The 25,760-nt window shown below is 45.5% G+C and overlaps 1 protein-coding gene across 3 annotated transcripts in view; it reads right to left on the bottom strand.

The window, feature by feature from the left end:
• MYH15 (myosin heavy chain 15) overlaps positions 1-25,760 on the bottom strand; it is a 67,272-nt gene that overhangs the window by 7,102 nt on the left and 34,410 nt on the right. For all 3 annotated transcript variants that reach the window (XM_030582152.1, XM_030582134.1, XM_030582142.1), the window contains 16 exons: positions 24,577-24,713; positions 23,237-23,492; positions 22,459-22,701; positions 21,662-21,838; positions 20,851-20,996; positions 19,995-20,085; positions 18,308-18,697; positions 17,163-17,289; positions 15,827-15,945; positions 14,976-15,172; positions 13,071-13,420; positions 11,479-11,603; positions 8,502-8,617; positions 6,551-6,743; positions 5,400-5,603; positions 14-139 (listed from right to left, as the gene is read on the bottom strand). In XM_030582152.1, coding sequence (XP_030438012.1) covers positions 14-139; positions 5,400-5,603; positions 6,551-6,743; positions 8,502-8,617; positions 11,479-11,603; positions 13,071-13,420; positions 14,976-15,172; positions 15,827-15,945; positions 17,163-17,289; positions 18,308-18,697; positions 19,995-20,085; positions 20,851-20,996; positions 21,662-21,838; positions 22,459-22,701; positions 23,237-23,492; positions 24,577-24,713 — 2,997 coding nt within the window. The remainder of the gene's footprint in view (positions 1-13; positions 140-5,399; positions 5,604-6,550; positions 6,744-8,501; positions 8,618-11,478; positions 11,604-13,070; positions 13,421-14,975; positions 15,173-15,826; positions 15,946-17,162; positions 17,290-18,307; positions 18,698-19,994; positions 20,086-20,850; positions 20,997-21,661; positions 21,839-22,458; positions 22,702-23,236; positions 23,493-24,576; positions 24,714-25,760) is intronic.

Raw genomic sequence — 25,760 nt, 5'->3', positions numbered from 1 at the left:
CCAGTCTCCTTACATCAGTGATAGCTTTCTTGGCTTTTTCTTCAGCATTTCTGCACTCCTGTATAGCCTCCTCCACTTCATTCTGCATCTGAGAGATGTCAGTCTCCAGCTTCTTCTTCTGATTGATAAGGCTTGTGTTCTTTTTGTTAACAAAAAGGAGGAGAAAAATTATTAGGGACATAAATTGTTTAAGTCCTACAACAAGCCTATCTATGACCACACACCTATTTTTGCAGCTTCCTAGGCTTCACAGAATACTGTATCTATTAACATGGTGTGACAAACTGGGAAAGTTCTTAATGTTTTCTCTGAATACTGTATTGGTGCCTCAGTGTCCCCATGGCAGTTCTTAAGTATCTGGCAGAGCAAAGGGCCAGTGCACCTAAATGCCTGACACTCTGTCTCCTAGCAACTGATGGCCTGGGCCCCTCCCCTGCAAAGGTGCCAGCTGAAGGTGTTGGAGACAAAGGGATCAGGTGACCTCCTGGCCCGGGAAAGGGCTGAGGAGAGAGGAGGGGCTGGGAGGGGTTGTTAGTCTGCAGCTGGCGGGGTTCGAGGAGTGAAGTGCAGACCTGGGGGTCTGGCTCACTGCCCCCCAGAATGGGCCCAGCCGAGGGGTCCGGTTCACTGTATCTACAAGCTCTGTTTTAGACCCTGTTCCTGTCATCGAATAAACCTCTGTTTTACTGGCTGGCTGAGAGTCACGTCTGACTGCAAAGTGGGGGTGCAGGACCCGGTGGCTTCCCCAGGACCCCGCTGGGGTGGACTCGCTGTGGGAAGCGCACGGAGGGGCAGAGGATGCTGAATGCTCCAAGGAGAGACCCAGGAGGTGAAGCTGTGTGAGCTTCTTGCCCTGAACAAGTCTGCTCCAAGGGAGAGGAGGCTCCCCAAAGTCCTGACTGGCTTGGTGGGGAGCAGTTCCAGAGCATCGCCCGGTGACTCCGTGACAACTGGTGGCAGCGTGAATGGCGCTGCTTGCAGTAAGTGACTGGGGAGCAGTAAAACAAAGGAGGGATAATGAGGACCAGGCATGCTGAAGGCTCAGAGTGGGACGGTTTCAGGGGGCGGTTAACCTCTGGGAGTGTGTGACCAGCGAGAAGGACTGTTGGAATAACGGGGTCCCCCTGAGGACTGCAGCGAGCAGTCTCAGGGGCGGAGGAGCTTGCCGCTCGACCCTGGGAGAGAGAAGGATTTTGCAGTAGCAGGGTTCCCCTGGGGATTGCAGGAGCAGTCACAGGGGCGGAGAAGTCTGCAGCTCAACCCTGGCAAAGACGTGGTGATCACGAGAAGGGCTGGCACACCCGGGGTTCTTCCTGGAAACCATGGGGGAACCAAGAGCACACAGGCCTGTGAGTCCAGAGCCACTTGGGAACGGTGAAGTGATGGTCTATCACCATCTCCTTGAGAAGGACATTGTGATCCTGTGCACAAAGAGAGGGTTACACATGGGGAAATTCAACAAGGCACAGTTAATCGTGCAGTTGAAGGAGAAGCACCTCTCTGAGGAGCAGATTCCTGGCCCAGATGGGGCTACAAGAGGATCTGAGAGCAGCTGGAGCATCAGCCAGGCATCCCCGGGAGTCTGGTCCCCAATCAGACGAGGGTCTTCACGGTTGGGTTCCCCATCAGGAGATTGGAGACGGATGGGATGGGAGCAGAGCCCAAGAGAGCGAGAGGACTGTGAGAGAAAGCAAGAGCCCGAGGAAAAGCTGCATGAGAAGCAGCAGCAGCGTGGACTGGTGATGGTGGAGCAGAGAGACATAGGGGGCTGCCCAGGGGTCAGTGGGGAAACACGCCTGCAGGGGCGAGACCCTGGGACAGAGAGAACTGTGGTGGTGCAGCCCCAGATGCTGTGGAACCTGGGTGAAGTTCCCTGGGGTGAAGCCCCTCGCCCTGCCTATGGCCCAGATCCCTGTGCAGACCCAGAAGGGGTCGGGCTGGCTGGTAGTTGGGGTTCTCCAGGATATCGGCTGGGAGTCCCTGTTGGGGGGTGACTGTCTCCCCATGGGACAGGATCCAGGCCCCGCTCCTGTAATGGCCGAGGGTTTGAATTCAAATCCAGGGAACCAATTGGCTAGGATGGAAATGGTCAGTGAAAATGCAAATAACCTGGCTGGCAGGAGGGAGGGGCTGTTGGGCTCAGGATACCTGCCTACCTATAACCAGCCCCCTGGGGCTGAGTGGGAGGGAGAGATGCTCCCCGCCCCCCTGCACATCGGAGAGGGGGCTCACACTGGCTCTGATGCTGTGACCAGAGCAGAGAGCTCGCTGCCTGTCCCCACTGGGACAGCAAGGGCAGCGCTGAGCACGGGGGGAGCTGAGATCCCAGCTGAGTTGGGGGACACCCGGGCAGGGCAGGTCAGCTGCCAAACAGGTTTGCCTGGTCTAGAGGTGCTGCTGGGAAGTGATTACACAGCAGGGAGGGAGCTACCAGGGACAGGGCTCAGGGGGGCTCTGACCCCAGGCCCAGCCAGCGAGAGGGAGCAGGTCCCACTCCCTGCCCCAGCAGCTGGATCCCAGACCGAGCTGCAGAAGGATCCCTCCTTGGAGAAGCTGAGAGAACTTGCTGGCCACAGCGCTGCAAACCCCCTTGGGGAAGGCTGCAGGGACAGAGTCCTGCGGGAGAAGGGATTCCTGTACCGGAAATGGGCTCCCCAAGGGGAAGTAGAACTGGGGGGAATCGGGAGACAGCTGGTGGTGTCCCGGGAATCCACAGGGTTCTTCCCTTTCGAGCTGCTGGATGGGAGGAGAGTGAGGGGACCCCTGAACCTGAAAAGGGAGGATTGGATGAAGAAGGGGGAAGACCCCCGGGGGGATCTCTTCCCTGAGGTGGGAGACAATCTCCCCATCAGGTGTTCCCCATTCAGAGTCACTGGGAAAGCAGCCCAGAACCTGGAGAGAGAGATCAGGGACATGCTGGCTTTAGATGGGATCCAGCCATTTTACAGCCCATGGGCCTCACCCGTGGGGCTGATCCCCAAGCGAGACAGGATGATCTGGTTTTATGGGTGCTATCAGAAGCTTAAAGCCATCACAGTGTCCGATGCCGACCCCATGCCTAGGCCTGGGGAGATTCTGGACAAGCTGAGAGGGATGGAGAACTTGGCCCTGGCAGACACTGATAACGTGCATCTTTAGCCAGACCTGGGAGGAACAGGTGTCCCAGGTGAAGAGGTGGCTGGGCTGCCTCAAGGAGGTGGGACTGACGGTAAAAGCTGGAAAGTGCAAGGGGGGATGGCAGAGGTGTTGTGTCTGGGCCACAAAGTGGGAAGCGGCTGCCCAAGCCCAGAGCTGGCAAAGGCCAAGATGGGGGCTCTTAACCAAGGGAGCCCGAATCACAGACCAGAGTGCTGGGAAAAGACCCAATCCCAGCTTGAAGCCCAGGGGTACTGGCGTGGCAAAGGGTGTGGGCTGCATAAACCTTCCCACATGCAGCCTGCAAGTGCCATCAAGCACACCCGACCTAAGGGAGGGCATAAGACTGGACTGTCCTGGTGTAACTCACACCAAGGGATGGCAGAGATGCTGGGGCATCCATGGGAACCTTGGTGGGTTCGAACTTCCCCAGGTCACTGGCTGAAGTGACCTCGCTCAGTTCGGTCTCGAAGGGGGGAGAGATGTGACAAACTGGGAAAGTTCTTAATGTTTTCTCTGAATACTGTATTGGTGCCTCAGTGTCCCCATGGCAGTTCTTAAGTATCTGGCAGAGCAAAGGGCCAGTGCACCTAAATGCCTGACACTCTGTCTCCTAGCAACTGATGGCCTGGGCCCCTCCCCTGCAAAGGTGCCAGCTGAAGGTGTTGGAGACAAAGGGATCAGGTGACCTCCTGGCCCGGGAAAGGGGCTGAGGAGAGAGGAGGGGCTGGGAGGGGTTCTTAGTCTGGAGCTGGCTGGGGTCAAGGGTGAAGGGCAGACCTGGGGGTCTGGCTCACTGCCCCCCAGAATGGACCCAGCCGAGGGGTCCGGTTCACTGTATCTACAAGCTCTGTTTTAGACCCTGTTCCTGTCATCGAATAAACCTCTGTTTTACTGGCTGGCTGAGAGTCACATCTGACTGCAAAGTGGGGGTGCAGGACCCGGTGGCTTCCCCAGGACCCCGCTGGGGTGGACTCGCTGTGGGAAGCACACGGAGGGGCAGAGGATGCTGAATGCTCCAAGGAGAGACCCAGGAGGTGAAGCTGTGTGAGCTTCTTGCCCTGAACAAGTCTGCTCCAAGGGAGAGGAGGCTCCCCAAAGTCCTGACTGGCTTGGTGGGGAGCAGTTCCAGAGCATCGCCCGGTGACTCCGTGACACATGGTAGGGGCCTGGCTTTATTTTTTAGATTATCTTTAGATTGTGTGTATTTTATCTTTTTTAAAAAAGTTCCCAGAGCTATGAATATCCATATTTAACAATGAAAAGGGAACGGAACAAAAAAATTTAGCCAAACATTGAAATAGGGGACTGGTGCAGTGTTTTCAGCTCACGTCAATGAAAGTCCCATAATCAGCTATTCTAAACGGTGATTAAAGTGGAAATCCAATATTGTGGCTGCAGTTCAGGAGGTAGCACATAATATGTTAGCAGCACAAGCTTTGCTAATGCATGACAAGCTTTCATAGCCTGCTGATAGTTAATTATTTGGAGATTGGCGTATAGGGGTTTGGAGTGGAAATCTTAGTCTATGAAGGAAGACATGCCCTCCTAGAACCTGCTAAGAATTACAGTTTTCACTTGTGCTTAAGAAGGTAACAAGCAACAAGGGCAAATCACTTATTTTATCTGCTCCCCCACCCCAGCCCTCATTAGCCCACCATTTGATGGCCCTATATTGATGAGGACCTTTGACATGGTATGGAGCCTCTTGCTGCCAGTTACAATGTACTGTCTTGCTCAATGTAGCTATACATAATGAATGGACTTTGCATGTTTTACTGAAGGCCTCTCTAAGCAACTTGCATAAAAAGGTCTCACATACTGCTTCTCCGACCCCCCATCAAAATAGCGTCCATAAATCCACAAACCCAACTGGGTTTTAACATTGCTGAGTGTAAACACTAGTAGTAAGATAGCCTGAAATTCTATGACACCCTGTGAAGAAGGTAAACACCCAGTTATCATCTGACTTGGGTCTTTATCCTTTCTAGGAAGTGTTTATTATAGCAGACTAGATCACTTCTGCACTGATAGCATGATAGGAATGAAGTATAATATGGAGAGAGAGAGAGAGAGAGACTAACTCATTTCCTTTAGTGGAATGAATGAAACCTCTCTGACAACTGACAGTTGGTGGCTATGGAGTTCATATCTTTCTGGCATGTGTAGTCTTCAGGTTTCCTCAATAGCCACTACTGCTGCTTGTTGAGACTAGTGCACATACAGTTTAGGAAACCACCCCCTCCCCCCCAGTGAAATCCAACCTGGGTGTGGAGAAGGTTCACACGTTCAGTGGCTTCTAGTAGCTCTTGCTCTGCCAGCTTACGCCCACGTTCAGTCTGGTCTAGCAGGGCCCTCAGTTCATCAAGCTCTGACTGGATAAGATTGTTCCGCCTGTCAGTGACTGCCAGCTGCTCCTTCAGGTCTTCATTCAGGTGTTCTGAATCATCCAGCTGCACTTGCAGGTCCTGGAGCAGAAACAGCAGCATTCTCACACACCAGCATGATGGGACTTGAACTTAGGGGTGACCCGATGTCCCGATTTTATAGGGCCAGTCCCAATATGCAGGGCTCCTGTTATGCTCCACCCCCGTCCTGATTTTTCATCTTGCTGTCTGGTCACCCTACTTGAGCTCAAGTCTTTGCTGTTAACTGCCAAAGCCTCTGAAAATCTGACTGAACAATGTGGAGTGGGGACTCATCCAGACGGTCTTGAAGCTGTTTTAGCTCCTGCTTAGAAAAGTACTGAAAAAGACTTCCTCCCTGACCCCACCCGCCATGTTGCGAGAAATAGGAGTTTTAATTCACCCTGGCCTGCTGGGCATGAACTGAACCTTCCAAGTGGTGGTTTCAAGTGAGGGGTATTGTGGATTCATCCTCTGGGGAGTGCAGATGAGGGATTAAGGAGTCTCCAGGAAACCTGACTTTACAATGGTGTCGGAGCTTAATAGGAAACCAGTTGTCAGAGGCTCTGGAGAATTAAGTTAAATGAAACTACACAGATCATCTGGCCATTCTGACTCCCTGTCAAAAAGGCTACTCCTTTAAAGGACCCATCACCTGGGGAGAGGAAGTTCCTTGCACGGCTGCTTTTCCCCCCTCACAGAGGGCAGTCCATCCATTGGGGCCCTGAGACCCTCGGGCAGAATCTGATTTAATTTTTATCAAGCTCTTTGAAGATGTTATAGGCTAAGAAGTACTTTGCAGCAGACACACCCCAGTGACTGGCCATGCTCTGCATGGCACTCTAACTGTACCCAATCTTTTGGAACAGAGTCTCAATTTGTACTAATAATTATTGCTGTAAAAGCACTTGCTGTGTGTGTGTGTTTTTTCTGTTTGAATTGCTACATATTAATAAAACCCAGCCCTTGCTTGTAGTTGGGTAGTTCGGACTGGCAGCTCTATGCAGTACCTTTATTTGTGCCTGCAGGATACGTGCAGACTTTGTTGCCTCTGAGGCATGCCTGTTAGCATGGCTGAGCTGGATTTCCATCTCATTGAGGTCCCCTTCCATCTTCTTCTTCAGCCGGATGGCCTCATTTCTGCTCTTGGCTTCAGAATCAAGGGTGGACTGCAGCGAGTCTATGGTACGCTGCTGGTTTCTCCTAATTTTGGAGCAATATTCAAAAGACATTGTGGGTAAGGAATTCTTTCCCCTCCCACCACAGAAGTTTTAATTACCTCCAGTAATATTTTATTTCCCAAAAGAGTTGCATTTTCAGGAATGGAATCATATTTCTATAAGGATGAGTGTATACAGCAGTAGTACATAATGACCCATTGTGACCACTAGATCTGTCTGATCCCCTCAATAAGCTCCTGATCATGGTCAGACTTTAAGGCCAGAAGGGACCACCCGATCCTCCAGTCTGTCCTCCTCTATATCACAGGCCACCTATGCCGCCCAGCACCAGCACGCTAAACCCAACATCCTAAATTAGATCAAAGTATTACAGCCCAAAGGAGGCTAGACTATTATGTGCCACATAGCAAGCCACATTATTCCCCTCTTCTTCCTCCCTAAATGTCCAAATAGCACCTTTGAGGCTATTACACTGGGGAGGGTCACAAATTCTTTCTTCTGGATTTGAACCTAACAAACAATACTTAATTCTTGGCATTAGTTCAGTGCTTTACATCTGCGCCATTTTATACAGGCATTAACCATCAATCAATACTCAACACCTCTGATAGGTAGGCAAGTATTCCTATTTTATACATGGAGAAACAGATACAGAGAGGTATGTAGTTTGTTCTCTGCAATACAGTGAGACATTAGAACTCAGGAATTCCATATTCTGATCCACATGGTTTTAGATTTTTGCAGTTTCTTCATTATCCCCTCTCTTGACCAGAAAATAATTCAAAGCAAAGACTATACCTCATCTGACTGGAATTGTAAATATCTGGTATTTTTGATTGCTGAACTTTTTAAAGGACTTCTGGCAGTGACTATATTGAGCCATAATTGGTCTGTTTCCTCTCTCAAAATAAGTGCTGAGATTCAGATCACTCACAACAGCCCCAGAGTTCTCAGGAACAGCCCAGCATGTCTGGGAACTGTTCCAAGTCTCACATAATCAAAATACCAAACCATTATTCAGACATATCAGGGACAGAAAGCACCTATTAGAGATCTCAGAGACATTGCAGGACTGTTCCCTATAGCACATTTTCTAGAATTTTGCCCAGTCTAGTTCTAAAGGACAGTAATTCCTCAGCCTAATAGGGCTCACTAAAAGGGAAAAAAATACCCCGAGGAACAAGAAAAAAAACCTCTTTCATCTCCTTGCTTTCTAATACATCCTCTGTCCCCCTTGATAAGTTCTTCCCCATTCTGTCTCTGCTTAGCTACCACTACACACACAAGTGATGGATTTTTGCCCGTGGGCAGGTGTCCCGGAGCTTTACCTTGTGTTAAGTTGCTAGTGAAGATAAGCCTTTAGCCTGTCCCTAGACATGTCCTTATATCTAGCTGGAGAATGTGTCTTTGTTTAGTTAATCTACCTGGTTTTCATATGCTCCCTTACTGCATTCTGAATCATGTTACTGCAGCCAGGATTAATCCCAGTATGGAACACCCCTGCCTTTTTGGTAGGCAGAAGAAATTGTAAGTATTTTTAGTTGGAAAAAGTGGACTGCATCCAATTCTTACCCACACATGACCCATTTAACAGAACAATTGTGCAACGCTAAAAACAAAACCAACAGTTGAACATCTCTGTGCTTCCTTCTAAAGTTTTGCAAGAAACTTTATTTCAGCCAGATTTCCAGAATGATCAGAAAAGCTGGCAGAAGGCTTGAAGAAGCATCAGAACTTCTGAGTTTCACCCATTACAAACCATTTTCTCACTGTATAGTACCTAATGTTTTCCATTTCCTCATCCTTTTCTGCCAGTTTTCTTTCAAACTCTGCTTTAATCTGAGAAATTTCAAGTTGAAAACGAAGACTTTTGCTTTCTTCATGCTCCAGGGCTCCCTGAAATAAAATGCAGACAACTGAACAAGCCTCTTAGGCCAGAGGTCCTTAGACTTTTTCAGAGTATGAATCACAACATTGAGATTGACCCTGGACACCTCCTTCTCATTCCTGACTGTCTCCGCAGCCATCACCATCTACCTGTGGCAACTACAGTTGCTTCTGGAGAAAAGTAACCTGGCTTTCCTAATGTGTTTACCTATCTTTTAATGCAATTTGACAGCTGGGAACATGAGTAGTCAACCTCTTCAGACTTCACGTGGTCAAACAGAACACAGTTTGACAACTGATGTCTTAGGCCTTGTCTACACAGTTTTTGTACCAATACAAAAACTGTATGTAGATAAGCTTTACACAGTAATGGTAAAAGGATTCCATCCTGCTCCCACTGAAGTGAGTGGCAAAACTCCCAAAGACTTTAGTGAGAGCAGAACTCAGCCACAGGATTGTTTGCAAAACCTCTCTAAATCTGTCTTTCCCTCATCTCCCCATAAGCCTTACAGCAATAGGTACATATGTTTGCTGAAATTCATATGATCATCAATTAAAGACATCTATACTGTACTCCTTGCCAAATCTTGTTCTAGAAGCATGCATGGCTCCTAGTGATGGCAGTGGGATCTGTGTATGTGAATCTATAACCCAGGGGTAGGCAACCTATGGCACGCATGCCGACTTCAGCAAGCGAGCTGATTTTCAGTGGCACTCACACTACCCGGATCCTGGCCACCGGTTCGGGGGAGCTCTGCATTTTAATTTAATTTTAAATGAAGCTACTTAAACATTTTAAAAACCTTATTTACTTTACATACAATAGTTTAGTTATATATTATAGACTTATAGAAAGAGACATTCTAAAAATGTTAAAATGTATTACTGGCACGCGAAACCTTAAATTAGAGCGAATAAATGAAGACTCGGCACAGCACTTCTGAAAGGCTGCCGACCCCTGCTACAATCTGACACCCAAAGGAAGGGAAAGATGAAAAGTATCAGGTTTTCATGACAAAATGTGTAGCTATCAAGATCTTCCCCTTTTCCATTAAAATACAGAAAAACCTGTAAGGAAACTATATGGTAACCTCTTATTAAATCCCATGACCTTTGTTTTTGTCCCTCCCCCACAAATGGAGATCAAGAGACTTTACATAATAGCTTATGGTTAAATACTAAGACCCCAGACTTGCAGGTCTTTCTGAAGCAAAACTCCCATTGAAGTCAGTGGGAGTTCAGACTCATTTCTGACTGAGTCAAAACTTCCTCTGATTTAAGCAGGCAGATTAGCTGGGTAAGGATGGGTTACTTGTGAAGAGAGCAGAGTCACTCACTGATCTACATTTGTCTCAAGAGATGATATCACTAGAATAATGATGTGCAAAAGACATGGATAAACAAATTATCCCTGACTTCTGGTCACCATGCACCATCTATATTCATTTTAACAAACACATCACACTAATAAGCTACCAATGGCAACCGCACACAAAAGTACTGCACATCAAAACAGCCAGCAACCCAGATTCACAAGAAAAATCCTTATTCAAAAAATTTCACTCCACAAGTGACTTTTAAATAAGATACAGCATCATTTTGGGAATGTGACACAAACTTTACTTGCACTCATTAGCCTGATCTGCTCACAGACTTAGAATTCTGCTGAGCTTTTGCATGGGTGTGGGAAGTATACCACATAATTTCTGAAAGTCAGGTGTGTCATTATATCCCCAAGAACTGATGTATTCTCTCTAATGAGATAAATATGTACGCAGTACATATAATCACTCAGCACCCCAGAGCTATGGAAAAAGATGCTATTTCCTCCGCTCTGATTTTAACACCTGTCTATGTGGCCATGAAATCCCTGCCAAGTATAAAACATCCTGTAACAGACCAAAAAAAGTTACACATCTTTAGTGTATTAACATTTTACAGGTATTTGATTCATTTCATTTTTGCAAGCATTGTTTAGAGGGCAAATAAGATACTGACACAAAAAGTTCAGCACTTGACTTTAATGAAAAATCCCCTGCCACAGGCTATACTAGCCATGATACACTGACCAACCTAGCCCTGCAGTTCACCAAAACCTCAAGAAATCTACAATCTTTTAAATGAATAATCAAGAGTAGATTTCCACCTGGAAAGTAATGAATTTTGTAGTGCTGGTTCACTCTCAAAAATTGTGGTGGGTCCTCCCTGGATATATCTATGCCTGTCACTGCAGAAATTACTGTAATGATGTTCAGTGATTTTTACCAAACTCCTTTGGGATTTAAAGATTTTCTAAATGGCCTCTTTTCATTTGGGTTTATGAGACTGCTACTCTTGCTTAGCAGGCTATCATTGCAGAAAGAAAGAAGGGCATTAATCTCAATGCAGTCCATAGTGAGACATTATTTAGAATAAAACTTCATAAAGTTTAGCTTTTAATTCTCAAAGAGGAAGATGAGAATTAAGAATTTGCTGATGAATACAAGATATTTGGCGTACTCAGTAAGGTTTTAAATTGGATGAACAAAACCAGTACCCTCGGCAGCTTGCATTTTCAAAAGTGAGTGGGAATTTGGAAGCTCCTAGTTGAGCTGTTTTGAAGAGGCCTGATTTTCAGAGGAAGGATTTCTTGCAGTTTCTGAAAATCAGGCCGCTTTACAGATGTCTCAGTTTGGGCATACAAAAACTGAAGCTGGCAAAATCATGTCACTTTTGAAAATTTAGGCCAGCAAGGTTGGTGTGTAAATACAGAGGAGCAAAGAACTATATCTCCTAATAATAGGAATAAATGTTTGCTCTTTGCTGTGTGACTGAGAAAGCGATGCAGCAACAGATAAACCTCCTTCCCTCCCTCCCTTCCTTCCTCTTACCTCAGCTTCTTCCAGAGCTAACTGAACTTCTGACTTTTCTTGTTCAACCTGTTTCTTGATTTTTTCTATCTCATGAAGGCTCTTGTTTCCTTCACTAATCTGATCAGTCAGATCAGAAATCTCCTCTGAAATGACAAGAAGAAGAATTTGCATTGATGTCCCAGAAACATAGTACTGTGCATACAAGTATAACGTTATGATTTTAGCACCGGGCCCAGAGAGTGATTACAAAAATCACCTTCCAAATAACTTGCTAAAGGTTTGTCTATACACACAGAAGTTGCACTGATTTCACTTAAATCTGTTTAATTAAACCAGTGCATCTTTTGTGTGGGGATTCTCCATAACCAGTTTTAAACTGGTTATTGCAGTTTAGCAAACTTGCTAATTTCTGGAAGGGCTCTGTTCAAGAAACTTCAGATGTCCCATGCAGCAGTCCATCTACATGCCTCACTCCTACTCCAAGTAGCACCTCTAAACCAGGGGTTCTCAAACTGGGGGTCAGGACCCCTCAGGTGGTCGCGAGGTTACATGGGGGTTGCAAGCTGTCAACCTACACCCCAACCCTGCTTTGCCTCCAGCATTTATAATGGTGTTAAGTATGTAAAAAAGTCTTTTATTTATAAGGGGGGTTCGCACTCAGATACTTGCTATGTGAAAGGGGTCACCAGTAAAAAAGTTTGAGAGCTACTGCTCTAAACAGTGACAGGGTATGTTAACTCTCCACGCCCACTCAAGACTTATGCTCACTCAGGTTACTGGCAAAAAGGCCGACAGTGATGATTGGGATTATTGTGTAATGTGAACTCCTCTGGGCCTATATGAAGCACTGGTTGGATTTCCTGTGGGTAACAAACACCCAAGAATTCCTTTATGATTCCATGGTCTTTTGAAATAAGACCTAGTATTTTAAACTTTAACTCTGTTCAGTAAGTGTCAGATGGATGGTACAGCTCAAAACAAAATTCCAGACGACGAGCCAATAAAGTTGAAGAACTTAGTACAGTTCCATTAAAATGTTTCTAATTACACGGGACTGGATATTTCAAAATACTTGCTAAGGGATCGTGGCCAAAAATCTATTACAAAATGGCTGTTCAGTGGCCTCAGTGAAGCTATTTGTCTCTCATACACTAGTGGAGAAGTGTTCCATGTTACAAAAAGCACTGTGACTGGTACCACTTAGGTCCTTTGTTGGCAGGCTCAGCAGTTTGCCAGCAATGGAAAAGGTTTGCTTTCTTCTTTATCCCATGAAGACAGAGCCTGCTGCAGGGTACTATTGGGGTACTTTGGCAGGGGAGTGTAGAAAAGCATGCACTAACTGCCTATATGTTGCTCCTGTTCCTGTGGTTAAATGCTGTTAATTCAGCATCTTTCATCAGCACCAAATTTGTTTAAAAACCGGATTTAGAGAAGGAAACTAGAACAGATTTCAGTGACAGAAGGAACAACCACCTCTCGCTGCTCCAGTGCAGCAGCGAGACTAAAGTTATCCAACTTCTACAGGTCCATGAAGTTGCCAAGTGGGCACCACATCTTAAGAAGACCAGGTTCTCTCTTAACTACTGCTGAGCCTATTATGCATGGCCTACCTTGGAGATTCTTGTTTTCCCTTTTCACTGTCTCCAGATTGTCCAGAGTCTCTTCATAGGCATTCTTCAGTTTAAACAGCTCTGTGCTCAGGCTGCGGGCTTCTTTCTGGGAAGCTTCAAGCTCTGCTTGCGTCTCCTCGTACTTCTGTTTCCAGTCACTGATGAGCTTGTCAAAATTACGCTGCTTCTTGTCCAGGGCTGCTGCTGCCGAATTGGCCCTTTCTAAGTCAATCACGATGTCCTCCAGCTCGTTCTGCAGCCTGTGCTTTGTCTTCTCCAGGGAAGAGCACTTGGCATTGGCTGCCTCAATTGCTTCCTCAGCTTCCTGTAGGCGAGCCGCCAGCTTTTTTCTAACACAGGGAAAAATGGGGCAGAGCAGTAAGACAACCATGAACAGGCTTGATTAGGCCTCAACGGGAGTATTGTGTCCAGTTCTGGGTGCCACATTTCAGGGAAGATATGGACAAATTAGAGAAAGTCCAGAAGAGAGCAACAAACATGATTAAAGGTCTAGAAAACATGACCTATGAGGGAAGATTGAAAAAATTGGATCTGTTTAGTCTGGAGAAAGAGAAGACTGGGGGTAGGGGGGACATAATAACAATTTTCAAGTACATAAAAGGTTGTTACAGGAGAAGGGAGAAAAATTGTTCTTCTTAATCGCTAAAATAGGACAAGAAGTAATGGGCTTAAATTGAAGCAAGGGAGGTTTAGGTTGGACATTAGGAAAAACTTCCTAACTGTCAGGATGGTTAAGCACTGGAATAAATTGCCTTGGGAGGTTGTGGAATCTCCATTATTGTGGATTTTTAAGAGCAGGTTAGACAAACACCTGTCAGGGATGGTCTAGATCAGAGGTGGGCAAACTATGGCCCGCAGACCATATCCAGCCTGCAGGACCATTCTGCCCAGCTTCTGAGCTCCTGGCTCGGGAGGCTAGCCCCCAGCCCCTCCCCTGCTGTTTCCCCTCCCCCACAGCCTCAGCTCACTGCGCTGCTGGCACAATGCTCTGGGCAGTGGGGCTGTGAGCTCCTGGGGTAATGCAGCTGCAGAGCCTGGCCTGACCTAGTCTCTGCTGCGCAGTGCGTGGCTGGCTCCATCTGGGCGATGCAGCTGCCCGTCCTGGTGCAGCCGTGCCACCAGCCACCGGTGCTCCAGGCAGCGTGGTAAGGGGGCAGGGAATGGTAGAGGGGGGTTGGGTAGAGGGCAGAGAGGTGCTCAGGGACTGAAGGTGTAGGTAGGGGTGGGGGTGGTCAGTGGGCGGGGAACAGGGGCATTGAATGGGGGCAGGGGTTCCAGAGGCAGTCAGGGAGAAGGGATAGTTGGATGGGGCAGGGGTCCCGGCGGGGGGCAGTCAGGAAGGTGACGGGGGATTGGATGGGGTGGCAGGGGGCAGTCATGGGTGTGGGGGTCAGGGGACAGACAGCAGGGGTGGTGGATGGGGCAGGGGTCCTGGGGGAGGCCATCAGGGGGCAAGAAGCAGGGGGGCAAAGCCTCCCCTAACCGGCCCTCCATATAATTTCTGAAACCCGATGCAGCCCTCAGGCCAAAAAGTTTGTCCACCTCTGGTCTATCTAGATAATACTTAGTCCTGCCATGAGTGCAGGGGACTGGATTAGATGACCTCTCAAGCTTCCTTCCAGTCCTATGATTCTATGAATAGCTCCCAAGCAAGTTATCAAGTAAGCATCGCTCCCGACTAATGGCACTAATGATTGTTCTCTTTCTTAACCCTTTGGAGATGGCAAACACAACACAGACATAGCATACATTCAGATGACAGTGTGGAAACTACTAGCACTGTAATCTTCTTACTCTGCATATTTCAGGGTGGTTAAAATGCTATGGAGTGTAGTTCTCCCAGTGGAGTACAGGAAAAAAGCAGTGTTAATAGAAACCACTTACTTGGCTTCTTCTAACTCCTCAGTTCTTTGAATGGCATCAGTTTCATATTTAGTCCTCCACTGTGCCACTTCTGCATTTCCCTTGGACAGAGCCCGCTGCAGCTCTGCCTTGGCTTCTTGCTCCTCTTCAAACTGCTCCCGCAGAAGATCGCAGTCATGCCTGGCAGCTTGCAGTGCATGAGCAAGGGCATTCTTGGACTGCAAGATTAAAGGTTACGTCATTATAGTCAAGGATGGCAAACCAGTCTGGGACACAAGAAGTCCCAATCAACAGGCCCCCAACAATCCAAACTGAGCCTTTGTAGGTTACAAAAACTTCAGTTCCTTTTCCTTTTTGTCTCCAAGTTTCTGACCACAGCTGAGGGGAGGGGAAGAGTACAAGAAAGGACAGTCTCATGGTATTTCTGGTCCAAATGGAAGTAAGAAACAACCTAAATGCCACGAGAAAGCCTGTTCCCTGCAACATGTCCAGCTCAGCATTGGAGATCAAAGATGTTCTAATTAATTTGCATAAGCATCCAAATGAAAATTCTAATATTTATGGAACACTTTTTAGTGTTTGGAGCCCCTGTTAGAATGATTCTTTCTAGAAAGAGAGAGAGAGTATAACTGATTTTTCTTCCTCACCTCTCTGACTTGTCCTGTTCAGATGCAGAAAGTCCTATTAGTACTGGCATCAGAATGTTCAGGCTCAAATGTCTGATTTTAGTTTTTCTCCATATTAAAAGTAAACAAATCCATTCCCATTCATCTCAAATCAGCAAGCATCCCAGCCATCTCACTTTTTTTTATTATGTATCATTGTTCAAAGCCTACACATAAGCAAATGGGGTGAAAGAGCCAAAGCATTACCTTGGTTTCCTCTTCCAGCAGTCTTCTAAGTTCTTCAATCTGCTGAGTGAATGACGTCTTTCCTCTGGAAAGCTGACTTATCAGTGACTCTTTCTCTTCTAGCTGTCTTGCAAATTCACCTGCCAAGGGATTTTAACCAAGCAAGATTGGAATATGTGCTGCTTGCTATCCCATTGGGCCAAATTCAAGGTTTAGTTACACCTGCCTAACCCAACCCTCCTAGTGAATATGGCTGATCTCTTGTTAAGGAAAGCATCTGAGTCAGCCTTCTCAGATATAGGCAATGGTGAAACCCAACAGAAGGTTTCTTTTAGTTTATTTACACATGGCATGTACAGTGGTGCATTAGTTTTAGTTGGACTCTTGCGTCATTCATTGAAGTAGACATACACTGGCTTCCATGTGTAATTACTGTTTTTTTCCTTCATACTTTTTATTTCTGTACACTGCACTTCTGTAGACCTTTTCCCCAACATTGCAAAGCACTTTAGAAACATCAACCTCACGACTCCCATCAGGAAGATCAGGAGAATACATGGGAACACTTTAGCCACCACGTGAATACAGCCAGTGCAGAGGTTGTATGCAGCAGCCATTTAATAGTTCACAGCAATGCTGCACACTAGTTTAGGATAGGAAATGAAAAACAATGCCCAAGTGAAAATACATAGGAATTTTGGTTAACAAAACAGTGATCAGAGTTGGAATTTGGTCAAAATTCAGAGATTAACACTCCTGCTCTTGCAAAAAGTGGCATAGGATCTTGAATAATCACTAAGATGACACTGGTTTCACGTCTCATTGAAAGAATGCCTGTCTAGAAGCACAATGCCCTAACACAGTGCTGGGGCCTAGCACACTCACAAACAATAATGCCGCCTACTGTATTAACACCACTACCTCCTGCAGCACCTAGGTTAGATGTTTCTTGTTCAGGGTCTTCACAGCTGAACCTTGCTCAGCATTGCCCTGTTTAGCTGAGGTGATATGATGGCAGCACAGCTCAAGGGTAGCCTGAGGGAAAGCTTATTCTTTTAGAAAAAGCCAAGTGTATTTGAGTGAGCTTCTACTTGCACGCATGGGTGTCACTAATAAAGGAGACCTGTGAAAGGCAGGGAGGATGCTTTTTGATTAAAAAAGGTATATCTGGACATGTTTATAACCTGGATGAAGGGAAGTGAGGCAAGGCTCACCTGTGGTACCACACAGGTAGCATCTAACTAGGTGTTTACTCTCCACCCAGCTACCTGCATACAACAGAATTCCAATTCCCTGCGGGGTCTAGCACATTCCTGCAATGAACTCAAAGAAGATCACTGATGCTGCATATACCTACCATTCTCAGTTTGCAGCTTTCCTTTTTGGGTGGTGAGGTCATTCATTAAGCGAGTCATCTCATCCAGTTTAGTCTTTGTCTCATTGAGGTTGTCTTCATATGTGCGACAAAGTTTTTCTGCATTTGACTAATGGAATTGAGAGACAAGATACACAAAGCTGCAAACTTCCCAGCCCAGGTACATTACCATCTGGTTTACCCTATAATACAAGGATTCAAAATAAAAATACTAATGATATTTTCACCCCAGACAAGTAGAATTTTGGAAGGCAGAAGTTAAAATCTTCAGTTCAATGAGTTTTGGAGTGAGAAGACTTGCATTTTGTTAATATTGTACGCATAAGCAAGGAGTTTACTTAATAAGATTTTTATGGTGTTTGCCATTTTATACATTCTGCCTCCTGTTTTCTTGCCTGAGTAAAACTTGAATAATGACTTTAGGATTTGGCTCAGGTTTTAAGGTTACCCAGAAGAAATGATACCCCAGAGATTTTAAAAATGTAACTCTTAAAAATAAAATGAGTGCAAGGTGGTGATGCAAGAGGACAGAAAAATAGTTATTTTCTTTAATGATAGCCTTGGATTCTGAATGGAAACAATGTGGTAGAAAGCTTCTGCAATGATTTCAAAATGTATCATATGCACAAGCATAAGTTTCTTCAAACTTCTTCTGAATTGCTGGATGGGATTAACCACCCAGAAGACTACACCCACAATTTATCTATCCAGAGTAACAGTACAGGCAGTGGCTGTGTAAACTACCCCGTCTCCACACCTCCCTGCTGATCTGACTCAAACCAGTGATCCAGAGGGACTTTGTGAGGTGGAGCAATAATTCAGTCTCCATCACCCCCCAGCACTTGGGAATGCTAAGAGGGACCTTATCACAGAAGTACTTTCTGAGATAAGGGCCTATGACTGGTAAAGACTGAGCTGCAGGACCAAACTCATTTCAGATGAGCCACCCAATATCCATCAGAAGGTCGTCACCAGCCTGGGATGTAGTGAAACAAATGACCTAGATGTGAAAGCCTCCAGACCCTTTCTGTTGCTCTCCTGAATCATCCAACCCTCCTCTGCTTCTCTGGAAACGTTAAAACAAGCCCCTGTTTGTATGTTTGTGTACAAAGTCCCAGAAGCCCTACTTTTCCCTTGACCATCTGCTCCATGTTGGATAACAGGTCGTCCACTTCCAGCTTCAGCTCACTCTTCTCTTTCTCTAGTTTCTGCTTGACACGCTGTAGGTTGTCCACTTGCTCCCCCAGCTCCGCCATGCTGTCTGCGTGCTTCTTCCTCAGGGTGGCAGCTGTTGCCTCATAGTGCAGCGTGGCCTCCTCGAGGTCCCGCCGCACTTTCAGGAACTCGGCCTCCCGCTTCTTGTTCATCTCCAGCTGTGTTGCAGTGGCTCCTCCAGCCTCCTCCAGCCGCTCACTCAGCTCCTCCAGCTCTCGAGCCAGATCCGATCTCTGCTTTTCCACCTTGGCTCGGGCAGCTCGTTCTGCTTCCAGCTCCTCTTCTAGCTCCTCTATACGAGCCTATGAGGCAAAGACACATATGCATGTAACACCCTTCACCTCCATAGCAATTGCCAGAGAAGCTCAAAGCACTTCATAACAGCTCCATGTCATACATACTGCAATTTAGAAATGACAAAACCAAGCCACAGCAGTGAAGCACCTTCCCCAGTGACAAACAAGTCAGTGTTGGAGCTGGAACAGGACCTATGCATCATATCGCCTACTAAAACCACTCAGTGCTTTCTCTACAAGCTTGAGTCCAAAGTCTGCAGACCAGGAATATAAGCAAAGTAATTTATTTGGAAGTGGGACAGAGGAGTATCTCCTCCTCTCCCAATTACTGTTCAAGAAAACTGTAAGAGGCTCTTTCCCGTTATTGTAATAGCCATTGTGTAGCAAGTACTCTTCAACATCTGCCTGGGATGTGAGAGACTGAGGAGTGCCTGGGTAATGAGCAGGCCTCAAGACCTCTTTCTTCAACTTCCTCTCTCACCTCTGAACTGGGACCATCAGAGCTGTTCAGTCACAAATTTTGCCCTGGGAAGGAGCCAATGCATAATTAGTGCAGCATCCTGCACACTCCCGAGAAGCACAGGAAACTACCTTGGCAGATACAGAACGTAGGAGAGTAATGGAGCTTCCATGGATCAGCAGCATTTATTCTGGGTTTTATGTCTTAGTGATCATTAGTGACAAACTCTAGCTGTATCACATATCACAGCAGTTTGTATCTTTCCTTTCCTTTAACACACAGGGCTGTGACAGCCTGTAACTCAAGATCTGTGAGCCAGATTCACAATTTAATTCTTCATTTTGCACAAGTGAAATCCAGGCTTTGAGCCTTCTGGTACCCAATTTCCTTCTTTATGTTCTCCTGCATCCACTCTCATGTAGATTTCCATCTCAGTCTCCCTCCTTATTGCCTTTCCTGAAACCCCATGTCATTAGTTAACCCAGGGTCTCTCTAGTTAAGCCTGGGCTTCTCTGTCCCCTGTGCTTGAAGGTGGCCTCCCAAAATTGGTTCTTCTTTGTCAAACTAGCCTCAAGCTCCCTAGGCTTGGGGATGGTCTCCTATTTATAAGTTCTTCTCAGATGGCTCAGCCTCCTTTATTATGGTCCATGCTTCAGAGTAGTCTGCCACAGCATTTGTGCTTCAGGCCGACCAGCTCACCTCCTTCCTTCTCTGTGCCATGTATCCAAGGCAGAAACATATGAGAGCACACCACTTCCTCTCTCCTTCCCTCACTCTCCAGCTTCTCTATTCCCTGCAAGGGTTCATTCCTGACACAGAAGAAGTGAAGACAAAAAAAATTACCTGCAGCTCCTTGATCTTCTTCTGGAGTTGCATCACTATGGTTTGTTCATCCTCAAGCTTGGAGTTCAGCTGATTTATTTCAAATTCTTTCCTGTCAAAGAAAATAAAGTTCTGCAGTAATAGATTTACCCTACCAGCTGAAGCAAAGATTTTCTAAAGCAAATTTTTATAGTCCCCTTATAAAGACCTGGGAATAAAAGTGCTGACTCAGTCAAAGCTGAAATGGGAAGAATGCTGCTGTTGTAATATCACTACAACTCCCAATCTCACCACCACTGGGTTTGGAAAAAATACAGTCTTCTGTCAGAACAGTATTGTCCAAGCTAAGACGATACACTCATATATTGTGCTACTATACCTAAAACGTCCTTACTTTGTACAATATCAGTGCTGGCTGGACTTGTGATATTATGAATATATATAGGTGAGAACTTCTTACCTCTGTTATTTGTAAAAGGTCACATGGAAATAAAATTGCTTTTCAAACTCAGTGGATAAGTACATTTAACAGAGCTGACATCCTAGAACTGTACTGTTAGCAGGTTAGATGGGGTAGACACCTTTTTTAGACTTCTGTAAGTCCTTCTCTCTGATCAGCTAAAACGCTCACAAATATTCATTTTATGCATATGAAGATGGGGATCAATCAAATCTCATGCTTCAGGGTACAAACTGCAGGCACCAAGAAGGAATTCTCTTATCCCTCTTCAGCACTGCACAATATTCTTGGGTCACTTTCCTCTGAAATGGCATTCGGTGTCTGCCACTGTAGCAGGCAGGATTCTGGCGTTAATGGGTCTGAAATGGCAAGTCCCAGGTTCCTGTATTATTCTGTACAATACAAACAGTATCTTACTTCTTTAACTTTTCATCCAACTGCAGCTTATCATTTTCTAAATCCATGAGACTCTCCTGGGTCAGCTTCAAATCCCCTTCCAGTTTGCGTTTGACCCTTTCCAGGTCCATCCTTATTTTCTTCTCTTGTTCAAGTGAGCCCTCAAGCTATGGGAACGAAAAGCCAGTCATTAAATATAAGATCCAGTTTTTGCTACATCCTAATGAACACTGAAGTAGAAGAGTTCAAGTACCAGTGTCCTGTTTTTTTTTCTTTCTAGCTGTCATCAGCCCATGTCAAGAACACAAACTGGGATTAATATGATGTAAAGGCCACTCCATACTTCCTGTTTGTGCAGGCATTACCGCCCTTTCCCTCCAAGACAGCTCTGTTTGTCTACAGGTCAATTACACTGCAAATACAAACCAAATGGATTTCCTCTTGTTACTGTTGTGTAACCCACACATCTCCTAGGTGTGTTGTTCTGTCCCATCTAGTGGCACCGAGACCACTTAGAAAGAGAAAAAGAATTAATCAGTTGGCTTTTAGCTCATGTGGTAGAGGCTTATGCAGTAAGCTTCAGAGGTCCCAGGTTCAATCGTGCTCACTGACGACCAGTCTGTCGGCATTACAGTTGCATGTTAAAAAAGGTCAACTGTAGAGGAAAATAATAGTACCATTTTTGTTATACACCCTTCCGCTTGTGGTTTGCACTTTTACATCTAGCTCATTTACAAAAAAAAAAAACAACAGAAAATGTTCCCCCGCTTCCCAAAAGCCATAAGCAATGGAGAAATAAGTATTATGTAAATGAAGAGAAGGACAAACTCACATCATCTACTTGCTGTTCTAGTTTCAGTTTAGTTTTGCTCAGTGTGTTGACCTTGTCTTCCTCTGCCTGTAGGTCATCCAGTGCTTGCTGGTGAGCTTCCTGCAAAGATTTCTTCTCTTTAGTAAGTTTGCTTATGGTCTCATCCAGAGATGCCATTTCTTCTGTCAGATTTTTGACCTGTGTGGTAAAAGAAATGCAATAGCAGTGACCGATGTGCAGAGGATTATTGTAACCTTGCCTAAGGGAACTGCCTAGACCGTATTCGTATTGGAAAATTAAAGAGTAGTTTATACTAAATCAGTTGGAGATGGATATTTTGTAAAAGTGGTTAACCTGGCTATTAGGATGATACAGTGAAGGGGGAGTTCATTTTAATTTTGACTTCTCAGCTATTATAATTAGTGCCAAATCTTGCAATGGCTTTGTTATGGGGACATCTGCTTTACAACTCCACCAATTTTTTTTCAGCATCACTGTAACTGGGGCAGGTTCTAGTTTTTTGTTCTCTGAAAAAAGAGAGGAGAAGTTTTGACTGTGCAAGAGGAAGAGTTTAAAGAACTCTGGGTTAGTAACAACCTGGTTATTTACTAGGGTAAAACCAGACATCATTCTTTGGTTTAGTAGCAGCAGAACTCACTTGGGAAACTGGAGATCAAGGCTCAACCTCTACTGTGTATATAATCTGATCTTACAGGGTGGCCTTTACTATATATGCCTTTCAATTAGCAGAACTCCAATATCTCCTCCATAAAGTAGCCCACCCTCTGTGCAAATGTATGGCCAAGTTCTAATGGTACCTTATTTTCAGTAGCATGTTTTTCTTTCTCTACTTTTGCCAATGTTATTTCAAGGTCATCAATGTCTTTCTTCAATTCAGAGCACTCATCTTCCAGTTTTCTCTTCTTGGAGGTCAGCTCAGAGTTCATTTCCTCTTCATCCTCCACCCGCTCTGTCAGTTCTTTGACTTTTGCCTCCATTTGGATCTTGGATTTAATCAGCAAGTCGCATCGTTCTTCTGCATCTGCTAGTGTGTCTTGCTCCTGGCATAACACAGAGAAGATGACAACAATGGCTAGGAATTACCAACTTAATTCTTTTGCATTTATTCCCCACTCATTTAGTTCCCAGACTAATATACGTTAGTACAGCAGATCATAAGAGTGCACCAAATGAGCTTTTTGAATGCTAACTCTGGGTCTACTCCTTCTCTCATTTGATGTCAAAGACAAAACTCCTGATATATTCAGTGGAAGCAGGATGGAGCCTTTAACGTTGGGTGTGCTCACTCATGCATGCAATTTGATGAAATATAATTCACAATATTAATTTGGACATTAATATTTCCTTGAACACCAGAATTTTTGCATTGGCAAACCATCAGCTTGTGCTCTCAAACATGAAAATTTATATCCATTGTAAATTTAACCTAATTTCCTACCCAAAGCAACTGCATAATTTAAAACTGCTTGTGTAAATACCTAAAAGCAAGTCTCTTTTGACTGCTTGGTTTGCAAGATGTCATGTCTGAAAGAACATTAAATAAAACATAAACCAAATATAGCTTTGCCCACTCACTGCCTGCAGCTGAAGGAGCAAATCATTCTTCTCCTGAACCAGAGAGACTTGCTTTTCTTCCAGTTCCTTCCTCCTGGCTTCAGATTTTTCCAAGGCCTCCTTCAGCTTCAAGAATTCCTCTTTCATATTGGCCATTTCCTTTTCAGTTTCTGCAGATTTCAGAAGGGGCTTGATCTTGAAGAAAAGCTTCATCCAGGGCCAGTTCTTCACAGCCATGAAAGCTCGAATGTTCCACTGGATCACAAGAAGGGCATCCCTGGTTTATAAAAATAAAAAAACAAAGTAAACCCAGCCTGAGTTGAGGGAGATATATACATTCTTTGAGCCTCTCCTCAGATCAATTGTCCTTTTGTGCTCTGAACAGCATTAGGAACTTGTGCTGACACAGGCAAGACAAAAGTATTATGGGTGGACTGCCAGAGACACTGAGCATCTACAACTGACTGGTTTTAGTTGAAATTGTGGGTGATCAATATGGAACTACTACTGTTGTAAATCTATATTAAAATTACTCTACGTAATTGTAGCGGGGTGGTTACCTGCTCCTGCCCTTTGCAGCTTAAAACAGCCCAGGAGGGGGCTGTAGCTGGAGCCAGAAGCTTGGGCTGATGGCGGGAGTGGCTGCAGCTGGGGGCCATGCCCCAAACTGAGCAATAAGGCTGTATAAGAAGGCCAGGGGAGCCAGAAGCAAAGAGAGTCTTCCTCTGGCTGTAGAGGGAGAAGGGCCTGGCTGCCAGGAACTAGACAAGGTACCTAGTGCGGAGCAGGGCTGTGGAAAGGCAGTGGAGCTGGGGAGCTCCTGCCTGGAAAGCCCCAGGTTGCGGCCTAGGATTAGGCCAAGAGGTACTGGGGTTGCAGGGTGCAACCCAGGGGTAGGCCAAGGCAGCAGGTCCAAACCCCTTTGCTGATGATGAGTGGCTGATACTGCAGTCTGCCCCAGGGTGTGGGGCTAGACAATGACTGGCAGTAGCCAATACTGAAGCAAAGTGGGGATAGAGGGTGGGGGGTTCCCAGGGAGGGGAAACCCTAAGGAAAAGGGGTTGCTGCCAGGGGGCAGAACCCCATGTAAAAGGGCACCGGGTCCAGGGAGTGACACAGGGGCCAGCCGGGACAGGTGGATTACTGGCCTGCAGAGGGTGCTCTGAGCTGGAATATTGAGCTAATTCCCAAAGTGACTAGCAGGAGGTGCCGTGGGGGTGAGGCCGCCCAGTTACAGTAATCATTCATTTATGGCCAACTACAGACTTAGGTGCTACTACAAGGGCCTTATTTAGTCATCAAGTGAGACAGGAGTGGTTTCATCCCCAAGACTGATGGGAATAACCCAAGATTGCCTGTACCTTCGCTCCACTATTTTTTGGAACTCAATACGCATCAGTTTGCCTCGTGCTCTTGCTTGGATCATTGTTAGGATTTTGGATAGTCTGTGATCCCTCATTTCTTCCAGATGGCCCAGGAGACCAGCCTTAAAGAATACCTAAAATATAGGCAGATGTCATTTAGGAACAAGCTCAGAATAATCCCATCTTCATGAAACATGGAGCAGTGTAAGTCAATTTTTATTGTAACAGTAGTGTTCAAGGGAAGGCTGGTAACAAAAGCAGAGTGATGATTAGGTAATATAAAAGTCTGTGTCAGGGGATTGCATTATAACGTTATAATGACCCAACCACAGTATGCATCATAGTTTGATCTCACCTATTTCAAATGTGCCAAACTCATGTAATAACTACTAACGCTACTAATTGGTGTTAGACCCTTGGAATGTTTTTAACCTTTTTACTTGGGCACATAAAATAGGAACAAATCTATTGTGGTATAATTAATCTCATGAGCCTTTTCAAGCTAGAAAGTCAACCACCCGTTGCTGAAAATGAATGCATCTGAACCTGTGCTGGTATCAATTTCATTGCAAGTGTAGACAGGACAGAGTTGTGTTTAGCACCATTTCACAAACTGTAGTAAAGACTTGCTCTGTGTAAATAAGACAGCTGAAATGGTGATGATCATAGTTTGGTCCTGTCTACACAGGCAGTTAAAGTGTTAGCAGCATTGGTTCAGCTACACCTGTTGGTAGCATTATTTCTGTAGGAAACAATATGCAGTGCTTGAGCTGCCGCTCGTGGCTTATACAGCAGAACTCCTCTGTTTTATTTTTGTATTGTTATCTTAACATTAGAATTACTTGTGCTGCTAGGTCTCTTGTTTTAATCTCTCTCAGGTTCTAGTAACCATAATCACTCACAGCTGTGTGGTGATTTACATGCGAAGAGCTATCTAATTCCTGGATAACAAGTGTCCTCACAATGCCACCACAGACCAACTGCACTACTCCATCTATCTTACATTGAATATATGCTGCCATTAGAAAGCACATTTAAAATGGTCGCATCAAGATATAGACTACTTCCTGATGGAGACATCAATATTTATGACAGAAACTTACAGCTCAGTTTTTCTACTTTTCTGCCTTTGTTTATCCTCTGTTTTCAAATGTGGGCTTTGGTATGGTCATATCTTTATA

This window comes from Gopherus evgoodei, chromosome 1 (assembly GCF_007399415.2).
Source record: "Gopherus evgoodei ecotype Sinaloan lineage chromosome 1, rGopEvg1_v1.p, whole genome shotgun sequence".
Classification (NCBI taxonomy): domain Eukaryota; kingdom Metazoa; phylum Chordata; order Testudines; family Testudinidae; genus Gopherus; species Gopherus evgoodei.
The sequence above is the reverse complement of the archived record's forward strand: the minus strand, read 5'-3'. Positions and strand labels throughout refer to the sequence as shown.